Source organism: Triticum aestivum, chromosome 4B, assembly GCF_018294505.1.
Source record: "Triticum aestivum cultivar Chinese Spring chromosome 4B, IWGSC CS RefSeq v2.1, whole genome shotgun sequence".
Lineage (NCBI taxonomy): Eukaryota > Viridiplantae > Streptophyta > Magnoliopsida > Poales > Poaceae > Triticum > Triticum aestivum.
This window is the reverse complement of record NC_057804.1, coordinates 385464085-385483268: the sequence shown is the minus strand read 5'-3', so window position 1 is coordinate 385483268 and position 19184 is coordinate 385464085. Positions and strand designations below refer to the sequence as shown.

General features: G+C 51.1%; 3 protein-coding genes and 2 pseudogenes across 4 annotated transcripts; 4 read left to right on the top strand and 1 right to left on the bottom strand.

Annotated features, from left to right (window-relative positions):
* The first annotated feature begins 800 nt into the window (after positions 1–800).
* LOC123090118 (E3 ubiquitin-protein ligase RNF181-like) lies at positions 801–1324 on the top strand (annotated as a pseudogene).
* A 1302-nt stretch (positions 1325–2626) lies between these two features.
* On the top strand, positions 2627–3148 carry LOC123090116 (E3 ubiquitin-protein ligase RNF181-like; annotated as a pseudogene).
* Positions 3149–4448: 1300 nt separating this feature from the next.
* Positions 4449–4971, top strand: LOC123090115 (E3 ubiquitin-protein ligase RNF181-like; the record flags this gene model as incomplete). Its single annotated transcript, XM_044511565.1, is given in 2 exon segments — positions 4449–4589; positions 4627–4971. Coding segments are annotated over 2 exon segments (486 nt in total), but the record flags the coding sequence as incomplete, so codon positions are not given.
* Positions 4972–6223: 1252 nt separating this feature from the next.
* Positions 6224–10711, top strand: LOC123092272 (uncharacterized). Its single transcript, XM_044513991.1, has 9 exons — positions 6224–6604; positions 7184–7359; positions 7432–7536; positions 7644–7700; positions 7788–7868; positions 9857–9891; positions 10034–10123; positions 10224–10380; positions 10489–10711. Exons 1-9 carry the CDS (start codon positions 6478–6480, stop codon positions 10603–10605), a joined length of 945 nt encoding a protein of 314 aa, XP_044369926.1. The 5' UTR covers positions 6224–6477; the 3' UTR covers positions 10606–10711.
* A 2703-nt stretch (positions 10712–13414) lies between these two features.
* LOC123092271 (ABSCISIC ACID-INSENSITIVE 5-like protein 2) lies at positions 13415–17327 on the bottom strand. Of its 2 annotated transcripts, XM_044513990.1 has the most exons (4): positions 17203–17327; positions 15210–17108; positions 15044–15115; positions 13415–13799 (listed from the first exon to the last, which is right to left on the bottom strand). In XM_044513990.1, the coding sequence occupies exons 2-4, from the start codon at positions 15732–15734 to the stop codon at positions 13719–13721; spliced, it is 678 nt and encodes a 225-aa protein (XP_044369925.1). In that variant the 5' UTR covers positions 15735–17108; positions 17203–17327; the 3' UTR covers positions 13415–13718. The 2 variants fall into 2 exon arrangements, with proteins under 2 accessions (XP_044369925.1, XP_044369924.1); XM_044513989.1 differs by having other exon boundaries at positions 15210–17316.
* Between the last annotated feature and the right edge of the window lie 1857 nt (positions 17328–19184).

Below are 19184 nucleotides of genomic sequence, written 5' to 3'. Positions count from 1 at the left end.
TGTTGCGTGTCTGTCACCTCCGGCTTGGATTCGTCCACTCGGATCATGTTCATCCGTGCCTCCTCCTTATCGGTGCCCGGACAAATTCGAAAACATGTTCATCATGTATTTGAAAACATCATGTATTGAAGCCTATCTAAAAAAATATTTAGTAAGTATGTTAAAAACAGAAGAAGAACGAACCCAGTGAATAAAAGAAGAAAGAAAGAAAAACCTAAAAATAAGCCAAAACCAGAAAAAAAAAGCATAATACGATAAATAAATAGAAAAGAAATCCGGGCGAACGAGCCCAGCACGCGCGTCAGTAAAAGGCGAAACGAAAAAACAATTACAGGCCTTAGTTGGCCCAACTACCGGCCAGCGTTCGGCTATTGTATAAATAATGTCCTGCCTGGATAGAAACACGAGCAGCCCTTTGGCCGGGTGGCTAGCGCGCTACGCCCGCGTGCCGCAGGTCGCAGTTTCAAAACCTGGCGCGCGCGATTTTTTCGTTTACTTTATTTATTTGTCCAGTTCGTTGAAAACTTTCGAACAAGTCCGAGCAAAAAAAATTCTCTCACGGTTAACATTTTTCCCGCAAAAAAAAAGGGTATTTATGTGATTACGTATAAAGCAAGGGGGTATTTTGCAAAAAATATGCCACGTCGACACCTGACAGACGGGCCCCAACTGTCAGATACACTGTCAATATGTATAAATACGCGTTTTAGCCTGATTTGCAAAAATTTAGACGAATGTTGGTACTGACACGCAAAAATTAGCAATCGTGGTACCAATCTGCATGTGATGCCCGAATTGTGGTACTTCTGTGCAATTAACTCCTTGACACTTGAAGAGAACAACAACTCGATAAGCACAATGCCAAGCCTCGTCGCCACACTCCTGCACCTCTTTTCCCTCTTGGTCGTCGCCGCCGCAGAGGCCATCCGCTGCCTCGTCGGGTGGGCACGTCCGGCGTTGTCCCGCCTGTCCGTGCAGGAATGCCCGGAGGCCGGCGGCGTGCTCGACGGAGCTACCCGTGGCGCGGTGCGGTGAGCAGCGTGGAGCGGGGCGCGAACGCTGCGTGATCTGCCTGGGCGGCATGGAGGAGGGCGACGAGGTGAGGGTGCTCAGGTGCCACCATCTGTTCCACCGCTGCTGCCTCGCCCGGTGGCTGGCTGCGTGGGCGGGGGCGACATGCCCGCTCTGCCGCGGCAAGCTCCTCACGGGCACAGCTGCTAAGCGCGCCGGGGAAGAGGAGGTGGAGGAGAGGAGCATCGAGGGGATGTGCATGGTCATGCTCATGGCCTACGTGCATAGCCGTACTTCGGTTCCGGCGGTTTAACACGCATCTGTCACGGTGGATGGCGACGGGTCCAACGGCCTCAACGATGTGGACGCCACTCGTCCTACCCGTCCCGTGGGATTGATTGTTGTAATGCTACTTCTATATTGTAGTGCCTTGGATGGATTTTTAGAACAAGAGAAGCAAGCCTGCGACACTACCACAATGAAATTAACCACAATGGGCCAGTTTGGAGTGGATAGGTTGACGGTCGTCCAACCAACCCTATACACCAAATGTCCGTTCCGGGTCTATTTACCTTCATTGGACATGCATATGTAGTTTTAATAACAAACAAATATAAATCCCAGCCAAAAAACGTCCAATCCCAAAAGCTGCAAGTCCGACTGTCCATGCAAAAAACCTCATTTTATGTCTGTCCATGCCAAGTTCTTCACCGTACGGTTGGCTCCTCCAAATCGGTTGCCAAGCACTTTAACATCCTAGCACGGTAGGATCTTTCGTGTCTGTTGATTGTTCAACATTTGGGTGTGCATTTGTTGCGTGTCTGTCACCTCCGGCTTGGATTCGTCCACTCGGATCATGTTCATCCGTGCCTCCTCCTTATCGGTGCCCGGACAAATTCGAAAACATGTTCATCATGTATTTGAAAACATCATGTATTGAAGCCTATCTAAAAAAATATTTAGTAAGTATGTTAAAAACAGAAGAAGAACGAACCCAGTGAATAAAAGAAGAAAGAAAGAAAAACCTAAAAATAAGCCAAAACCAGAAAAAAAAAAAGCATAATACGATAAATAAATAGAAAAGAAATCCGGGCGAACGAGCCCAGCACGCGCGTCAGTAAAAGGCGAAACGAAAAAACAATTACAGGCCTTAGTTGGCCCAACTACCGGCCAGCGTTCGGCTATTGTATAAAATAATGTCCTGCCTGGATAGAAACACGAGCAGCCCTTTGGCCGGGTGGCTAGCGCGCTACGCCCGCGTGCCGCAGGTCGCAGTTTCGAAACCTGGCGCGCGCGATTTTTTCGTTTACTTTATTTATTTGTCCAGTTCGTTTGAAAACTTTCGAACAAGTCCGAGCAAAAAAAATTCTCTCACGGTTAAGATTTTTCCCGCAAAAAAAAAGGGTATTTATGTGATTACGTATAAAGCAAGGGGGTATTTTGCAAAAAATATGCCACGTCGACACCTGACAGACGGGCCCCAACTGTCAGATACACTGTCAATATGTATAAATACGCGTTTTAGCCTGATTTGCAAAAATTTAGACGAATGTTGGTACTGACACGTAAAAATTAGCAATCGTGGTACCAATCTGCATGTGATGCCCGAATTGTGGTACTTCTGTGCAATTAACTCCTTGACACTTGAAGAGAACAACAACTCGATAAGCACAACGCCAAGCCTCGTCGCCACTCTCCTGCACCTCTTTTCCCTCTTGGTCGTCGCCGCCGCAGAGGCCATCCGCTGCCTCGTCGGGTGGGCACGTCCGGCGTTGTCCCGCCTGTCCGTGCAGGAATGCCCGGAGGCGGCGGCGTGCTCGACGGAGCTACCCGTGGCGCGGTGCGGTGAGCAGCGTGGAGCGGGGCGCGAACGCTGCGTGATCTGCCTGGGCGGCATGGAGGAGGGCGACGAGGTGAGGGTGCTCAGGTGCCACCATCTGTTCCACCGCTGCTGCCTCGCCCGGTGGCTGGCTGCGTGGGCGGGGGCGACGTGCCCGCTCTGCCGCGGCAAGCTCCTCACGGGCACAGCTGCTAAGCGCGCCGGGGAAGAGGAGGTGGAGGAGAGGAGCATCGAGGGATGTGCATGGTCATGCTCATGGCCTACGTGCATAGCCGTACTTCGGTTCCGGCGGTTTAACACGCATCTGTCACGGTGGATGGCGACGGGTCCAACGGCCTCAACGATGTGGACGCCACTCGTCCTACCCGTCCCGTGGGATTGATTGTTGTAATGCTACTTCTATATTGTAGTGCCTTGGATGGATTTTTAGAACAAGAGAAGCAAGCCTGCGACACTACCACAATGAAATTAACCACAATGGGCCAGTTTGGAGTGGATAGGTTGACGGTCGTCCAACCAACCCTATACACCAAATGTCCGTTCCGGGTCTATTTACCTTCATTGGACATGCATATGTAGTTTTAATAACAAACAAATATAAATCCCAGCCAAAAAACGTCCAATCCCAAAAGCTGCAAGTCCGACTGTCCATGCAAAAAACCTCATTTTATGTCTGTCCATGCCAAGTTCTTCACCGTACGGTTGGCTCCTCCAAATCGGTTGCCAAGCACTTTAACATCCTAGCACGGTAGGATCTTTCGTGTCTGTTGATTGTTCAACATTTGGGTGTGCATTTGTTGCGTGTCTGTCACCTCCGGCTTGGATTCGTCCACTCGGATCATGTTCATCCGTGCCTCCTCCTTATCGGTGCCCGGACAAATTCGAAAACATGTTCATCATGTATTTGAAACATCATGTATTGAAGCCTATCTAAAAAAATATTTAGTAAGTATGTTAAAAACAGAAGAAGAACGAACCCAGTGAATAAAAGAAGAAAGAAAGAAAAACCTAAAAATAAGCCAAAACCAGAAAAAAAAAAAGCATAATACGATAAATAAATAGAAAAGAAATCCGGGCGAACGAGCCCAGCACGCGCGTCAGTAAAAGGCGAAACGAAAAAACAATTACAGGCCTTAGTTGGCCCAACTACCGGCCAGCGTTCGGCTATTGTATAAATAATGTCCTGCCTGGATAGAAACACGAGCAGCCCTTTGGCCGGGTGGCTAGCGCGCTACGCCCGCGTGCCGCAGGTCGCAGTTTCGAAACCTGGCGCGCGCGATTTTTTCGTTTACTTTATTTATTTGTCCAGTTCGTTTGAAAACTTTCGAACAAGTCCGAGCAAAAAAAATTCTCTCACGGTTAAGATTTTTCCCGCAAAAAAAAAGGGTATTTATGTGATTACGTATAAAGCAAGGGGGTATTTTGCAAAAAATATGCCACGTCGACACCTGACAGACGGGCCCCAACTGTCAGATACACTGTCAATATGTATAAATACGCGTTTTAGCCTGATTTGCAAAAATTTAGACGAATGTTGGTACTGACACGTAAAAATTAGCAATCGTGGTACCAATCTGCATGTGATGCCCGAATTGTGGTACTTCTGTGCAATTAACTCCTTGACACTTGAAGAGAACAACAACTCGATAAGCACAACGCCAAGCCTCGTCGCCACTCTCCTGCACCTCTTTTCCCTCTTGGTCGTCGCCGCCGCAGAGGCCATCCGCTGCCTCGTCGGGTGGGCACGTCCGGCGTTGTCCCGCCTGTCCGTGCAGGAATGCCCGGAGGCGGCGGCGTGCTCGACGGAGCTACCCGTGGCGCGGTGCGGTGAGCAGCGTGGAGCGGGGCGCGAACGCTGCGTGATCTGCCTGGGCGGCATGGAGGAGGGCGACGAGGTGAGGGTGCTCAGGTGCCACCATCTGTTCCACCGCTGCTGCCTCGCCCGGTGGCTGGCTGCGTGGGCGGGGGCGACGTGCCCGCTCTGCCGCGGCAAGCTCCTCACGGGCACAGCTGCTAAGCGCGCCGGGGAAGAGGAGGTGGAGGAGAGGAGCATCGAGGGGATGTGCATGGTCATGCTCATGGCCTACGTGCATAGCCGTACTTCGGTTCCGGCGGTTTAACACGCATCTGTCACGGTGGATGGCGACGGGTCCAACGGCCTCAACGATGTGGACGCCACTCGTCCTACCCGTCCCGTGGGATTGATTGTTGTAATGCTACTTCTATATTGTAGTGCCTTGGATGGATTTTTAGAACAAGAGAAGCAAGCCTGCGACACTACCACAATGAAATTAACCACAATGGGCCAGTTTGGAGTGGATAGGTTGACGGTCGTCCAACCAACCCTATACACCAAATGTCCGTTCCGGGTCTATTTACCTTCATTGGACATGCATATGTAGTTTTAATAACAAACAAATATAAATCCCAGCCAAAAAACGTCCAATCCCAAAAGCTGCAAGTCCGACTGTCCATGCAAAAAACCTCATTTTATGTCTGTCCATGCCAAGTTCTTCACCGTACGGTTGGCTCCTCCAAATCGGTTGCCAAGCACTTTAACATCCTAGCACGGTAGTATCTTTCGTGTCTGTTGATTGTTCAACATTTGGGTGTGCATTTGTTGCGTGTCTGTCACCTCCGGCTTGGATTCGTCCACTCGGATCATGTTCATCCGTGCCTCCTCCTTATCGGTGCCCGGTTGAGACATTTCGACGGATAGAGACCGGGCACCGACTGGCATGGAAGCTGATATCCGTGGACGGATAAGCGGGGGCGATTGCGACTCCGTAAAGAGGTTCTCCGCATTGTTGAGGTCGACGATGCATGACACGTGATGGCTGGCGACGACGGTGGATGCAGACTACTACTGCGGACCGAGCTGCCGGGCGGCGTAGTAGTATGACGGATGCAATCCTGCCGGCCAGGGTGATGGTGATTGCACGCCCTGCACCCCCTGAATCACATGCTTAACCAGAGGAGGTACCGGGTGATTGACCACCGCGAAAGTCTCCTCCCTCCTTCTCTATCTGCAGCGGCGGGCGGTGCATGTCGCTGTGTTACCTTGAGGGACGACCACTACTGAGGGATCCTCTGCCTTCGGGAACATCTCCGTCAGCACCTCCCTTGGCTCCATCGTGATGGTGGACAACGAAATGAGCGAGAACTACGGTGGGTGGAGACGGCGAACGAAGCGGCGGCAGCGGTGGGCGACTACTCCTACATAGAATGAAATGCAAATGAGTGGTTGTCCACCTAGAGTGAGCCCCACAGTGGAGATATTTCTCCCATTTTCTGAAAGCGTTGTTGCATCCAAACATTAGGATTGTCACGAAACAAGATGAGAGACAACGTCGGAGAAAGGCTTGACCGCCCGATCGTGCCCTTGGACGCTCCAGATCGCGCCTTCATCCTACTCTTATCCACCTGAAAGGCCCACTCCTCCATGGCTTCTCTTCTCCGAGCACCGCCCTCCCTCCCTCTGTCCGTCCCGACCGCTGCCTCCATCGAGGAGGTAGGAGTCTAGGAGATCAGCGAGCTGGTTGGCCAACAGCTCTTGCGGCGGGCCATCACAGAAGCTACGCCGTACCCGGCGGCCGCTATCCCCAGTTTAATAGATTAGTTCTGCCATGGCGAGGCTTCCCGGTCTGCGTTGCTGCGACCTTGCCGCGAGCGGCTCCCTCCCTCCTCTCGGCCTTGCCTGCCGCCCTCGCAGGTCGCCCCGCGCCTCGGCTCTACGCTACTCGTCTCTCCAAGGTACACCGCGTAGCTTCACCAATACTCAGAATTGCACGGCGCAGAAATTGGCTACCTCGAAAGTCGAATTAGAATTAAGGCCTCCTTTGGTTCATAGGGTAGGAAAATCATAGGGACATGAAAGTCATAGGAAATGAGATGACATGTGTCTTAAATCATATGAATAGGAAAGTAGGCGCCCTTTGATCACATCATAAGATTTTTTCCATTGAGTCTAGGCTAATGTTTATTTTCCTATGAAATGTGGGGGATATGATTCTATTCCTACAAACCAAAGGGCTCTAAAGGAATTTTTCCTATACAAATCCTATCCTATGAGATTCCTACAAAATTTCTACAAACCAAAGGAGGCCTAATCTTCTTGCATTTGATCAGGGTTACTTCTTGCGATTCTAAAAATGGGTCTGGATTACTTCGCCACAGCATTCTGATTTTGAACACATTTTTCTCCATGCGTTGGTGTATTTAAATCCATGCTATAAAGAGAAGAATTATTCAAGGCTTCAAGCCATACAACCAAGATGGTCCCGCATTTGTTCTTTCGTACTAATCCCGTGACCTCATTGTTGGAATTGATAGCTGGTGACAGCCTCGGGGAGGATGTCTTGCGCATGTTCCTTGAGGATAGGCAGACGAATGGGGACTTCGTCTCCAAAGTCGCTGACATGGTTTTGAGGAGAAATGACACAGGTCTTGATGTGTTAGAGGCTACCACAGATCAAGGAAATGCTGCAGATGTTGGGCAACCTGACGATGTAAGCTGTGCAAATCATGTCGTCTAGTTATCTACTGTTGCAAGGCATAACTGACTGAACAATGGCATACAGTTCAGGGATGATGTTATGAGTGAGGGAGTCGTGGGATTTGAGGCAACTGGAGATTTTGTGTCCACTGAGGGCAGCCTTACTGTGAGAAGGAGGCTTTCTGCTCTGGTATGTCATGGCCGTGTTTCGGGATTATTATGTTCGTTATCTTCACTTTTAACCATGTTTTTGTAGAGGTAATTGATAGATTGGCATGTTCTTGCAAATGATGACAGGCTGGGCTGAAGGAGAGTGATAAAAGGAAGGAATTCAACCTTCTGAGATATGAAGCAGTAATTTTCACTACCAGTGTTTCTTCTGATGCATTTAGTAGGAAAAAAAAATCATATCCAGCTGCTCATGTTAGTCGTTTCCCGCAGATTAAGGACGAACTGTTGCTCTTGACCGTAGGAATTGGAGCCGCTTGCACTATATATTGTGTCCTAGTCTTCTCTCTCGAGGTATTTTCAACCTGAACTTTATATCAATCCAGACATGCATTTTTGCACTAACCATGAATGATTGGATAGTTTCGTGTGACCATGTGTCACAATGAAGTGATGTCCTGTTTTACTGGAATTTTACAAAATCAACCATTTGAAATTGGATCTCCAGTCTACCAGTTTTTTTTTGGAGAGAGAGAATCTCTAATCTGAAGGGGAGCCTTGGCGCAGTGGTAAAGCTGCTGCCTTGTGACCATGAGGTCACGGGTTCAAGTCCTGGAAACAGCCTCTTGCAGAAATGTAAGGAAAGGCTGCGTACAATAGACCCAAAGTGGTCAGACCCTGCGCAAGCGGGAGCTACATGCACCGGGCTGCCCTTTAGAGAATCTCCAATCTACCAGTAGATAACTATGTTGTTTTAGGTCAAATTTGTGCGCTTTGTGAGCATCACACTGTTCATGGCTCATATAATCTTGGAATCATTGCCTTGAGAGCATCTCTGACTGGACCCCCCCCCCCCTATATGTCCGGGCGGACAGCCCGGACAAAAAACGGGCACCCAACCGGACTCCCCCTACCTAGCCCAAATGTCCGGGCTGTCTGGCATCTCTCAAACCCAGCCCATATGTGGGGTGGATTTCGGGCTGCCCGGACGCATCCACCACATTGGACTGGCCCATCCCTACCCCACAAAATCCCGTCCCTCTCGTCACCCGGACCAAACCCTAGCCATTTACACTGCCCACTCCACTTTCAGTCCGCTTCGCTCCGCCTCACCCTCCTCTTCGGTCATCTCCGGCATGGCTAGGAACGGATCTGAATCCGGTAGGTCCAGATCCGTTGACTTGGAGCTCGGCGCCTGCTCGGACGAGGAGGAGATAGTCGTCCAGCTCGTGCTCCGCCAACCCCTGGAGGGTACCTGAGCTCTGTCGTTGGAGCCGCCCCTCCGCGGATCCACCAGCCGGGCTCCTTGACCGCCACTCCAGCTGGGATCCAGCATTGGCGCCCCGTGTCCGCTCCATCACCGCATCAGACACGTGTCGGGTCCTTGTCCCCGCGACGTTGGCCTCGGAGTCTGAGGCCAGTGTCAGCAATGTGTAAGGCATGGATGTGCCAGATGCGGTAGCTGCGGCGGCATGCCCGCCATCGAGTGATGGTGTGCCCTCCGTGAGAGGGAGAAGGCGCGACGCGGCGCGGAGGGCAGGGAGGAGGCCTGTGCCCGGATCCTGACGAAGTGGCAAGCCCGGTCCGCCCTTTCCCTCGCGGTGGAGCAAGCCCGGGCCGTTCGTGCCCTAGCCGGCCTTCCCCCGAAAGAGGACGATAACATGTCCGGTGCTGCATCCGATACATCCAGCTCCGCACCGAGCAGATCTGCCTTGACCCCTTTGTCGTCTTCAATTGCTACTACCGTGACAAAGAGGACAAGGCAAGGGCTGCCGTTGGTGAACTTCTTCTATCTATAATCCTACTTTTAGTTATGAACTAGTAGAACATGCCATCATTTTGGTAGTCCGATGGTGTGATGAACTTCCCTATGCTATGTCCGGACTATGTATCAACTATGTGCTATGAAATGAAAGTACACGTGTTGATCTATGTTGCATTCTTGTGTTTGGATTTGGGGGTTTGGATATGAGGGGGACGGCTGTGGACGCGGAAAATGAGCGGCGAGCTGGAGCTGTCCGCGGACGCGTCCGTGAGTTAGCTATGTCCGGTTGGAGATGCTCGGGTGACATAAAGAAATGTGCATTGGTATTTGGACATGATCATTGTGAATGGTCTTAGCGTTTAACGGCCATCTACCCGACAAGCTAATAAGCTCTGTTTGGACAAAATGCTTACAATACTAATACTTTCTTCAAGAATCTATGATAATTAATTTCATACAGTCCGGTAAGCTCATGAATGGCAAATGTTTTAACTTTACCTGAATATTGGTAATTGATCGGCTACTAAATTTCACTGAATGGTGATCTGACTGAATCTTTGATGTTCATATTGAACAGGCTGGTATCAGTTATGCTTTTGGAGTTGCTTTCAGGTTAGCTAAATATGATTCCTTTACAACTTAAGAATTGGAAGTTCATGATAATATATTTATAGAGTGCTGCCATGAATTAACTTGTGTTTATAGTATACATCAAAGATGTAATAAATCTAACCACTCACACTATATTGAGCAGCTGGTTGTATCTTCAACTTCTGTATCGACACGCAGATAACCTATCGAAGGAAGATGTTCCTGAAGTTTTTCTAAAGAAGAAAGTGAAGAAGTAGGTTTGGAAATGTCTTTGTCTGTGATCTCTACTTTGTCTCCTATCCCTCACGTTCTGACTGTTTGATTTATTATCATTATGTACATGCAAATGCTAGAATCGGCATTCGAAGCGAGGATTTGAAGGATACATTAGAGAAGACATTGGGTGGCTCTCTATTTGTTCTTTCATCCCCAAGGCTAATAATTCCTGCAGTGATTTTTGGGCTGTCAACCTTTTCTAGTCATTTTCAAAATAACATTTTTAATTTTGAGGTAAAGTACAGCTCTTTGTAATTATAGATCTCATTCAATTGGTGGTGCTTATGTTAGATTTATGTTGACCTCATGAATATGTGATATATATTATTTCCATGTTTGCAGCTTGTTCCAGGGATGATGGGGTTCTTTGCGTACAAGGCCGCAGCTTTGGTACAGGTCTACAGAGATAACGATGATCTTAGATTGATACTCCCCGACGACGATCCTGACTACAGCTGAAAAGTTTTGAGTACCAGAGCTTTTTCACCTAGTTTTTCTTTTTGAAAGGAGGCAAAAGATTTGCCTCATATATTAATTAAGAGAGAAGAAAGAGTTTGAGGGATTATAACACCGCCTTACAAAGGGACTACTCTCTCGGCATGATTGAACTCAACTTCTTAGCACCGGCGGCGACCCAAAGTGCCGCCTCCTCTTTGATGAGGGCTAGAATTACAAATGGCGGGGCACTTTTGTGGCGAAACACCCTCGCATTTCGTTCGTTCCAGATGGCCCAAGAGGTGAGCAATGTGAGGGAGGCCACCGCCTTCCTGTTGGGGACGGAGTAGTCGGAGAGCGCGATCCACCACTCCTTGGCGGATTCAAAGTGCTGCCAGCTTGCGGTATCAATGCTTTCAATCTGCAGCCACCCCTTGATCATGTTCCATACCCCGAATGGTGAACCGACATCGGAAGAGAAGGTGATCCACTGTTTCCTGCTGACGCCGACAGAGGGGGCAAAGGCCACAGTTTGGCCATCCACGTTTGGCCAATCGGTCAGCGATCCACACTCTGTTTTGGGCGGCCAACCAAGCGAAGAACTTCACTTTGGGAGGGGCCCAAACTTTCCAAATAACATGCTCCAGAGGCGAGCGCATCATGCCATGAAATTGCGCCTTGTAGGCAGAAGCCGCGGTGTAGAGTCCACTGTCAGTATGCTTCCACACAATCTCATCCTCCGCATCGTGTTGCAGTTGGAAGCCTTGAATGCTAGACCAGAGCAGGAGGAATTGGCTGAAATGGTGAATCGAGAAATTGTGTGACAGCTTTATTTTGAATATCCACGCATTGTCCAATAGAGTCTCTTTGATTTTTCAATTCTTCCTTGTGGCGGCACCATAAATGAGCGGAGCAATGTCTTTGGGCTTTCTCCCATGCACCCAAGGAGCATCCCAAAAAGGTGTGCGGGCACCATTGCCAACAGTGATGGTGGAGAAGGCGTAAAAAAGATCATAGTCCTTGTCGTTGCACGGGTTCCCCAAACCGACCCACATCTTGGACGGCTCCTTCCACTCAAACCAAAGCCAACGCAGCCTTAGTGCCCTCGCAAAATTTTCCGTGTTGAGTACGCCAAGGCCCCCAAACTCGGAAGGCCTACACACGATATCCCAGTTCACCTTGCATTTTGCACCGGTTGTCTTATCCGATCCTGCCCAAAGGAAGGCCCTCTGAAGCTTTGTGAGCTGCCGTAGAGTGCCCGTCGGCACAATGAGTGGGGTGATGAAGTAGACCGCTAAGGAGGAGAGCACGGACTTGACCAAGGCCGACCTCCCAATGGCGGTAATATTTTGGCCGTCCCAGACGCCTAGCTTTGCCGTCGCCTTGTCCAAGAGAAACTGGAAGTCCACTGTTTTGAGTTGCCAAACAGATAAGGGCAGGCCCAGGTATTTGATGGGGAAGGAAGCAGCCACAGCAGGTAAGCTTTGGGTGACGTGCGGCAGGTTGATGTTCCCGCATCGGATTGGGACGACCGAACTCTTCAGGAAGTTTGTGCACAGACTAGTGACATTCCCAAATAGACGCAAGATGTTGGAGAGGTTGTCGACGTCGCTTTTGATTGGGGCCAAGAAGACAACAGCATCATCGGCGTAGAGGGAGCTGCGCAGCGCCACACCTCGGCCACAGATTTTGTGCAATAGCCCTTTCCGAGTGGCGACCTCAAGCAGCTTCTGGAGAGGGTCGATCGCGAGGACGAAGAGAAGCGGAGACAGAGGGCCGCCTTGCCGAAGGCCACAACCATGGATGATTGGCTCACCAGCAACCCCATTCAGCAGGATGCGCGAGGAGGAGGAGCATAGCAGGGCGGCGACCCAATTCCGAAAGATGCTAGGGAATCCTCGTTTCTGAAGGAGGTCCAGCAGGTACTCCCACCTCACCGAGTCAAAAGCCTTACGAATGTCCAGCTTAAAGAGAAGCGCAGGCGTCTTGCGCTTGTGAAGCCGGCGCGCGAAATTCCTGACATACATGAAGTTGTCGTGGATGCTCCTCGTCTTGATGAAGGCGCTCTGGGCATGGGAGACAAGGGAGTGCATATGGCTAGCAAGCCGGATGGCCAGAACTTTCTCAATGATCTTGCCTACCGCATGGATGAGGCTGATGGGGCGGTAATCCAGGATGCCCTCGGCTCCCTCCTTCTTCGGAAGAAGAACAACATTAGTGGAGTTTAGCCATTGCAGATTTGCGGTTCGGAGGTTGCTGAAGAGAGAGATGGCTTTCATGACGTCATCCTTGATGGTGTCCCAACATTTCTTGAAGAAAAGCCCCGTGAACCCATCAGATCCGGGCGCTTTGTCACTTGGCATTTGATTGATCGCCTCCTGGACCTCCTCCAGTGAGATGGGCTCCCCCAACGCCGTGAGGTCATGAGAGCCCAAGTCAAGCTCATCCCAGTTAAAATCATAGTCCCTCGCTTCTTTGTGGTCATGGTCGGTGACCCACCCTTGGTTGTGTTTGAGCCGGTGGATGTGGTTCTTGCGACGCCTCGCATTGACGCGACGATGAAAAAACTTGGTATTCGCATCCCCCTCCTTGAGGTTAGCAAGCCTAGCACATTGCTTTTTTCGCGCCCTTGCAAGAACAGCCAAACTCATGACCCTCCTTTTGAGCCGCTTCCTGAGGTCACATTCATCCTGCCTTTTTTTAATATATAAATCAAAGACCACATTAACGTATATAAATCAAAGACCAATGTTGATGTATAGTTTATGTTATAGTTTTAAATAAATCCCGCTGATCTTTTGTGTGAACTATAAAAGGTAATGATGCAATGACAGAAGGGATGGAATATGACCGCTAGGCTAGCAATTCTGTTTCCAGATAGTACAACATTACAGCTTAATTGGAATACTCTCGCAATCACAGGCTGCAGAAAGCAATGCACCAGTTGGGGGAAAAAAAGGCAGGATAGGAGTGCAATGCCGTGTGCAGCAACCAGCAATTGCCATGCATCACAGCAAGTCGGAGACTGCAGAGGAGTATTCTTACTAATACTAGCTAAATGTTTTACGGAGTAATCAGTTACAAATTTTGCGACCTTAGTGCCAGGCAGTTCACCACTAGTACTATTAACATGATGATCAGAAGCTGGCCGAGTTCCTCCGTCGGAGCTGGTTCTTCGGCTCCTGCTGCGGCACACAGTGCACCACCGGTTCAAATGCCTGCATCACACAGCAACTCGACCCGTCAGGTCTGCAAAACTGAAGATACATTTTGCCGCGCACACGGATTCGGGCTCACAATTTTCTAGGCAGTGGGGGTCAGGATTTCGTACGCACGAAAAAATGCAGACAAGGACACAAATCTCACCTTTCGGAGATGTTGTCACTGGCAGGCTTATACATGCTGTCTTCAGATTTCATGACATGTGCATGGAAAGGAGCACAAGACTAGTACTACAGAAAACGAAAAATGTGCGGTGCGAGGTAGATGTGCAAAATCTTCTAGTACTACTACATGGATACCAGTAAATTTTGCACATCAAAGCTGAAAGAGATGGGCAACAATACTGGAGGAGTATTTATTTATCAGCATGGAGCTGGGAAGGAGCTATTATCTTACTACTACTAATAAGTACTGTGATGCTGACTGCATGGTAGAGTAGTGAAGTGGTGATGAAGGAACTGAGGTGGCAGACAACGAGATAAATAAAACCTTCCCAAAGCCCTAATTTTAGTTCCATCCAGTAGGTTAAGAAAATAACCATCTTGTTATCCTATACTAGTGAACTAGTGTCCAATCAGCAGGGAATAGTCATTGACTATTCCTCTGAAGGGAGGTGAGATAGATGGAAATGATTGATCATCGACCGTGTTATCCGTTAAAAAAATGCAGCTCAGCATGTTGGCTCATTATTTATCCACGATTGTACTATCTTCTTTAGAAAAAACACTACAAGTTGCAAAAAGTAGTTTTGGTAGGGTGAAAAAATATTGACACAAGGTAACGGGATAAGTTTTTGTGCAAGATGAAGCAGTGACAAGGTGCCTAGTATTTGATTGGGCAGAACTTTATGGTGCATCCATCATCATCTGACATCCTCTGGTAACCACTCCAGAGCAAAGCCAACGACGCACAGACAGCGAAAGAAAGAAACACAGGCCGGGCTCATCAGCAATAGCAGACCACGCTATACATGCATCAGCACAAATGAACAGTTTGGCTCCCACTGATTGACCACCCGACGTTGATTGCCAATGGATAGCGGTTTGTTTCGTCTCAGCAAATTTGTCCTACGTTAGCTACTAGTATTAGGGAATTGTGTTACTACTAAGGGCGTTTAGTAGGCAGCATAAAAATCGACAAGAAGTAGTAATAATATTGTTCTTCTCTTGAGCGAGCCTGCCTAGCAACTTGAGATTTAGTTTTCCTTTTTCTGAGGAAAACTTGAGATTTAGTTGTATACCTTGTAACTCCTGAGCTGCTCGTTCTCCTCTTCCAGTCGGGAGATCTTGTTCTCGAGCTCGTTCGTGTACGCCTGCCATAATAATAAGAGAGATTTGGAGCGGGTGACCTTGTGAGCGTGCAACAAATGCAAGAGAGATTTGGGGCCTCAAGGGGGAGGGGCCCACCTGCTTCCTCGCGCGCGACCTCGCCGCCGACTCCCGGTTCTTGATCATCCGCTTCTTCCGCCGCTCCACCGTCTTCTCCCCGGGGCCGCCCACGGCGGCACGCTTCTGCCCGGACATGGTGGCCCCGTCGTGGTCGTGGTCGTGGTACAGCGCGTCCAGCACCGGCCCGGCGCCCACCCCCAGCGGCCGCGGCAGGGGACGGCCGACGTTGTTGTGGCGCTGCTGCCCCGGCACCGGGGCCGGGGGATTGTACTGCTCGGCCCAGTGGGCGCCCCCCGCGTCGCCACCGGGCCTGGACAGGAAGTCCTCCAGCGTCATCTGGGCCCGCGGGCGGCTGGTGCCGCCGTCGGCGCCGTGGATGTCCCGCCACACCTCGTCAGCCGTCCTCCTGGCCGAGCCGGCCGTGCGGAGGAGGTTGTCGAGGTTGACGCCGTGCAGCTGGCCCTCGACGTCGCTCAGCGTGAGGCTGCAGAGCGAGCCCTGGCGCGAGATGGCCCCACCGGACGGCATTGCCTGAGTTCCCATTCACTCACCCACTCACTCCTCACTCACCAGTAGAGTACTCACTGGCCGCGCGGAAGGAACACCTGCAAGAAACGTGAGCGTGCACTTGCATGGCAGCACGGAGAGATGCCGCTCCACCACTCCTCTCCTTTCCCTTCCCTTGGAGGCGAGGCTGGCTGGACAGCTGAAGAAGAAGAAGAAGAAGGAGCAGAGTCGGGGAGGCAAGAATTTACGATTCCTCAAAGGGAGTGGTGGGCTTGGGCCGATGGGGGCAGACAGGCGATGCCTCAAGATGGGAAGAATCCAAAAAGGGAGGAGGGAGAGAGAGAGAGAGAGAGAGGGGGAAAGAGCTCCTGGCTTTTTAGCGAGGCCAGCCAAGGTTCCTGCCTTTGCTTTCAATTCCATCGCCTTTTCGCCCGGTGGAATTTTTATTTTATTTTATTTTACTTGTGGTGGGCGGGGCGCTGCAGCCTATGCAGGCTGGCTAGCGAGCAGTGACAGCGGGTCAGCGAGTGCCACAGAGACCGGGCCCGCTCAACAGTCCGCTCCATTCAGGCGTGCTGTGCAAAATTTGCTGGAATTTCGACCTAGTAGCAAATACTACGACTAGTAAACGATGCCGTATCTCCTCCAAGCAAAGGAAAACATTCCCAACGGGAGCCGAAAGTAGGCAAAGATTCAGGGGCGAATCGTGCCGTGAATATACCACTTGTGTGAACCACATTGGTTTGACCTCTAGGCTCTAGCTGTAGGAAGGAGAAGCTTAGGACGCCAGAGGGGGTGTGTTTGGTTTAATGGACAGACTAGAGTGGTTAGTGGTATCCTCAGCCAGCTGGACAAGGATAACCATTTTTCTTGTTTGGTTTGGGTGGGTGAGGTTAGCCGAGTTTTTGTTTGGTTTGAGTGACGAGTGATGGATAAGCACTGGAATCCGATTTTTGCAATAAACAAAGCATATGCATACGAAAACAGTTTGCATTTCTAGCAATTAGCTAGGAAACTTATCCACCGTCCACACAAACTACATATGCATTGCGTTGTTCCTATTGAACACCGATTTAGCATCACATCGTTCCTCGATGGGGACAAATTCTTCAAAGCACTAAGTCCACATGCATCTGGACAGCCGGCTGTGCACACAAGAGGCCAGATCAGAAGAAATCAAGAGGGGAGGAGGCCAGATCTGTGCTCAGAAGTTCAAGCGCGACGGTTAGGAGCAGCAGCCACCAAGCACTAGAGCAGCCAGCATGACTCGTCTCCTCTCTCCCAAAGGGCCACGCCCACGCTATGCCGCCGGTGGGAGCACCGGTCGGGGAGAACCACCTCCATCCACAGGGCACCGACGCCCGCGCGCGAATCTCACATATCTGCAGTTTCCGCCATGACCTCTGCTAGCTACAACTCGAGCGGGAGATGGAAGAAAAGAAGGAGAGAGGTCATGGCGGGGAGGAAGATATGGAAGGAGAGAGCCATGGTGCCGTGCGCTCACCTCCGACGCCATGGTTGGATCTCTTGTGGCCATCGCCACCGATGAGATAGAAAATAAAGGGGATAGAAGGGGTGGTGAACGAGCGAGGCTGCGGAAAACGATTCGCCCGCGCGAGGGATGCCCATGTCCGCGACTTTTTCACGGACGTGCGGAGCCGAATTTCAAAGGAATATTCGAAGAATCCGGCTGACCATATCCTTTCTCATCCCAGCTCGCCAAAGAACCAAACGGGTGCATCCATTCAAAAAACGGCTATCCCTATCCAGTGGAGGGATAGCCTAGCAATCAAACGCATCCTAGGCTGCTGCCCAAATGCAGGGATGCCCGGTAAATGAGCTAGGCTGGTGCGGAAATGCCGACTGCGCCCAAGACACGTTTGAAGTCGTTCAACTTGATCGATTAACCAATAAGAGCATCTTCAACCGTTCGGCCCCCAGCACGCCGTTGATAGCAGTTTGGCCGATGCGTCGGCGGTTTTTCACCCTGGAGGCGATGCAGTTCCCAGCCGCACCCCAGATTTTGACCCCAAGACACACATAAATTTAAACTTGTTTTTTCTCGTTGCCAAAAAACACCACAAAGTTCGGCGATCACCATGTCACAGTTCGGCGATCAAACATGAAGGGACGCTTAGACAAAGGAATGCATCAAACGACGGGCTCCTTTGGCGTGGGACTGGCTGGCGTCGGCGTTGGCATCACTGTGCTCGGGTTGTTCGGTGTCGGCGTGGCTTATGTGCTCGGGCTGGGCGTCGGTGTTGGGGTCGGCGTGGGAGTAGACGTAGGCGCGGTAGTCGAAGGCATCTGGTTCAAGATGAGGTCGTGCTCCGCCAAGTACCACACCTTGACCTGCTCGTCCATCGTCGACATGTCCGCTCCCATCAAGAACGCCAGGTCGGTGTTCCTCTTCTTCGCAGCGGCATTGGTCCGGAGTAGGTCGAGCTTGACGACGCTGTTTGTCATCAACGCCGACCACAGCGTCTCGGATTTCTCCTCCCTGTTGGCGGCGTGGTTCTTGGCGTCGGTGATGCACTGCTTGATCGACGATTGCAGCCGGTGTGGCGTCATGGCTCTTTTGTTGCCGTCAGGGCGCCCATCCGTCGTCCCCGGGGTGGGCGCGTCCGGCTTGTACGTCTCCTTGGCCTTGGCGAGGGTGCGCCGGACATCCGTCCACTTCTCGCACTTCTTGATCCGGGTGAACACGTGGAGGAACTTGAACTCTTGGTCATTGCTGTCCTCGCGGTAAACATCCGAAACATCTGCGCCAAAGAACAAGTGTCGGCGACGTACACGTCGGAAAGAAGCGAGAGCCGGCGGCTGTGCATACCTGACCCTCGACGTTGGCGCCGCTTTCCTGGCAAGTCGCGATCTCCTCAACGATCCCATGCCATTTGTTGCAGACCGTTTGGATGATCGCCCAATGGTTCGACATGGCCTTTGCGCTGCCTTGCATGTGGATGATGGCGAAGTAGGGGTCGACCAGCTTGCGCTCATCGAACGCCGGCTTGATACGCGTCCAGTACGTGTCGGCGTTCTGGTTCGCACCGGTGACCGGGTCAAGGCTAACGGTCTTCCATGCTTTGGCAAGACACTCGTCTTCTTCGGACGTCCACTTGACGCACGGCTCGCCCGTCCTGCCCCCCCCCCCCGCTTCTTCTTTTTCCCTTTCCTCGCCGGCGCCGGCTCCATCTCCTCCTCCTCTTCCTCCTCCTCCTCGCTGTCGTCGAGCTCGTCGTCCATGTCGCCGACGGGGTCCATTGTGTTGTGTTGCGCATGGAACCCGGGGGAGGAGGCGGCGGTGACCGAGCCGCTCGTGATGATCTCGTCCATGTCAGCTTCCGTCACGTCGGGGTTGCCGAAATGTGACGACGAGGCTTGCGAGAATGGCAGGGCGCCACGGCATAGAGGTTGCGTCGGGGAGTCTGTGTATGCCGGCGGCGAGTAGTTGTACATGGGGTACTAGAGGCCGGCGAACGTGGGCGA

Bases quoted from the DNA above. Each gene is read 5' to 3' on its own strand.
- LOC123092272 (XM_044513991.1), top strand. From the start codon at position 6,478: ATGGCGAGGCTTCCCGGTCTGCGTTGCTGCGACCTTGCCGCGAGCGGC. The intron at 7,360-7,431 runs GTAAGCTGTGCA...AATGGCATACAG, and splicing joins ATGTTGGGCAACCTGACGAT to TTCAGGGATGATGTTATGAG. The intron at 9,892-10,033 runs GTTAGCTAAATA...TATATTGAGCAG, and splicing joins GCTTTTGGAGTTGCTTTCAG to CTGGTTGTATCTTCAACTTC.
- LOC123092271 (XM_044513990.1), bottom strand. From the start codon at position 15,734: ATGGGAACTCAGGCAATGCCGTCCGGTGGGGCCATCTCGCGCCAGGGC. The intron at 15,116-15,209 runs GTGGGCCCCTCC...TTATTATGGCAG, and splicing joins GGTCGCGCGCGAGGAAGCAG to GCGTACACGAACGAGCTCGA. The intron at 13,800-15,043 runs GTATACAACTAA...TGTGTGATGCAG, and splicing joins AGCAGCTCAGGAGTTACAAG to GCATTTGAACCGGTGGTGCA.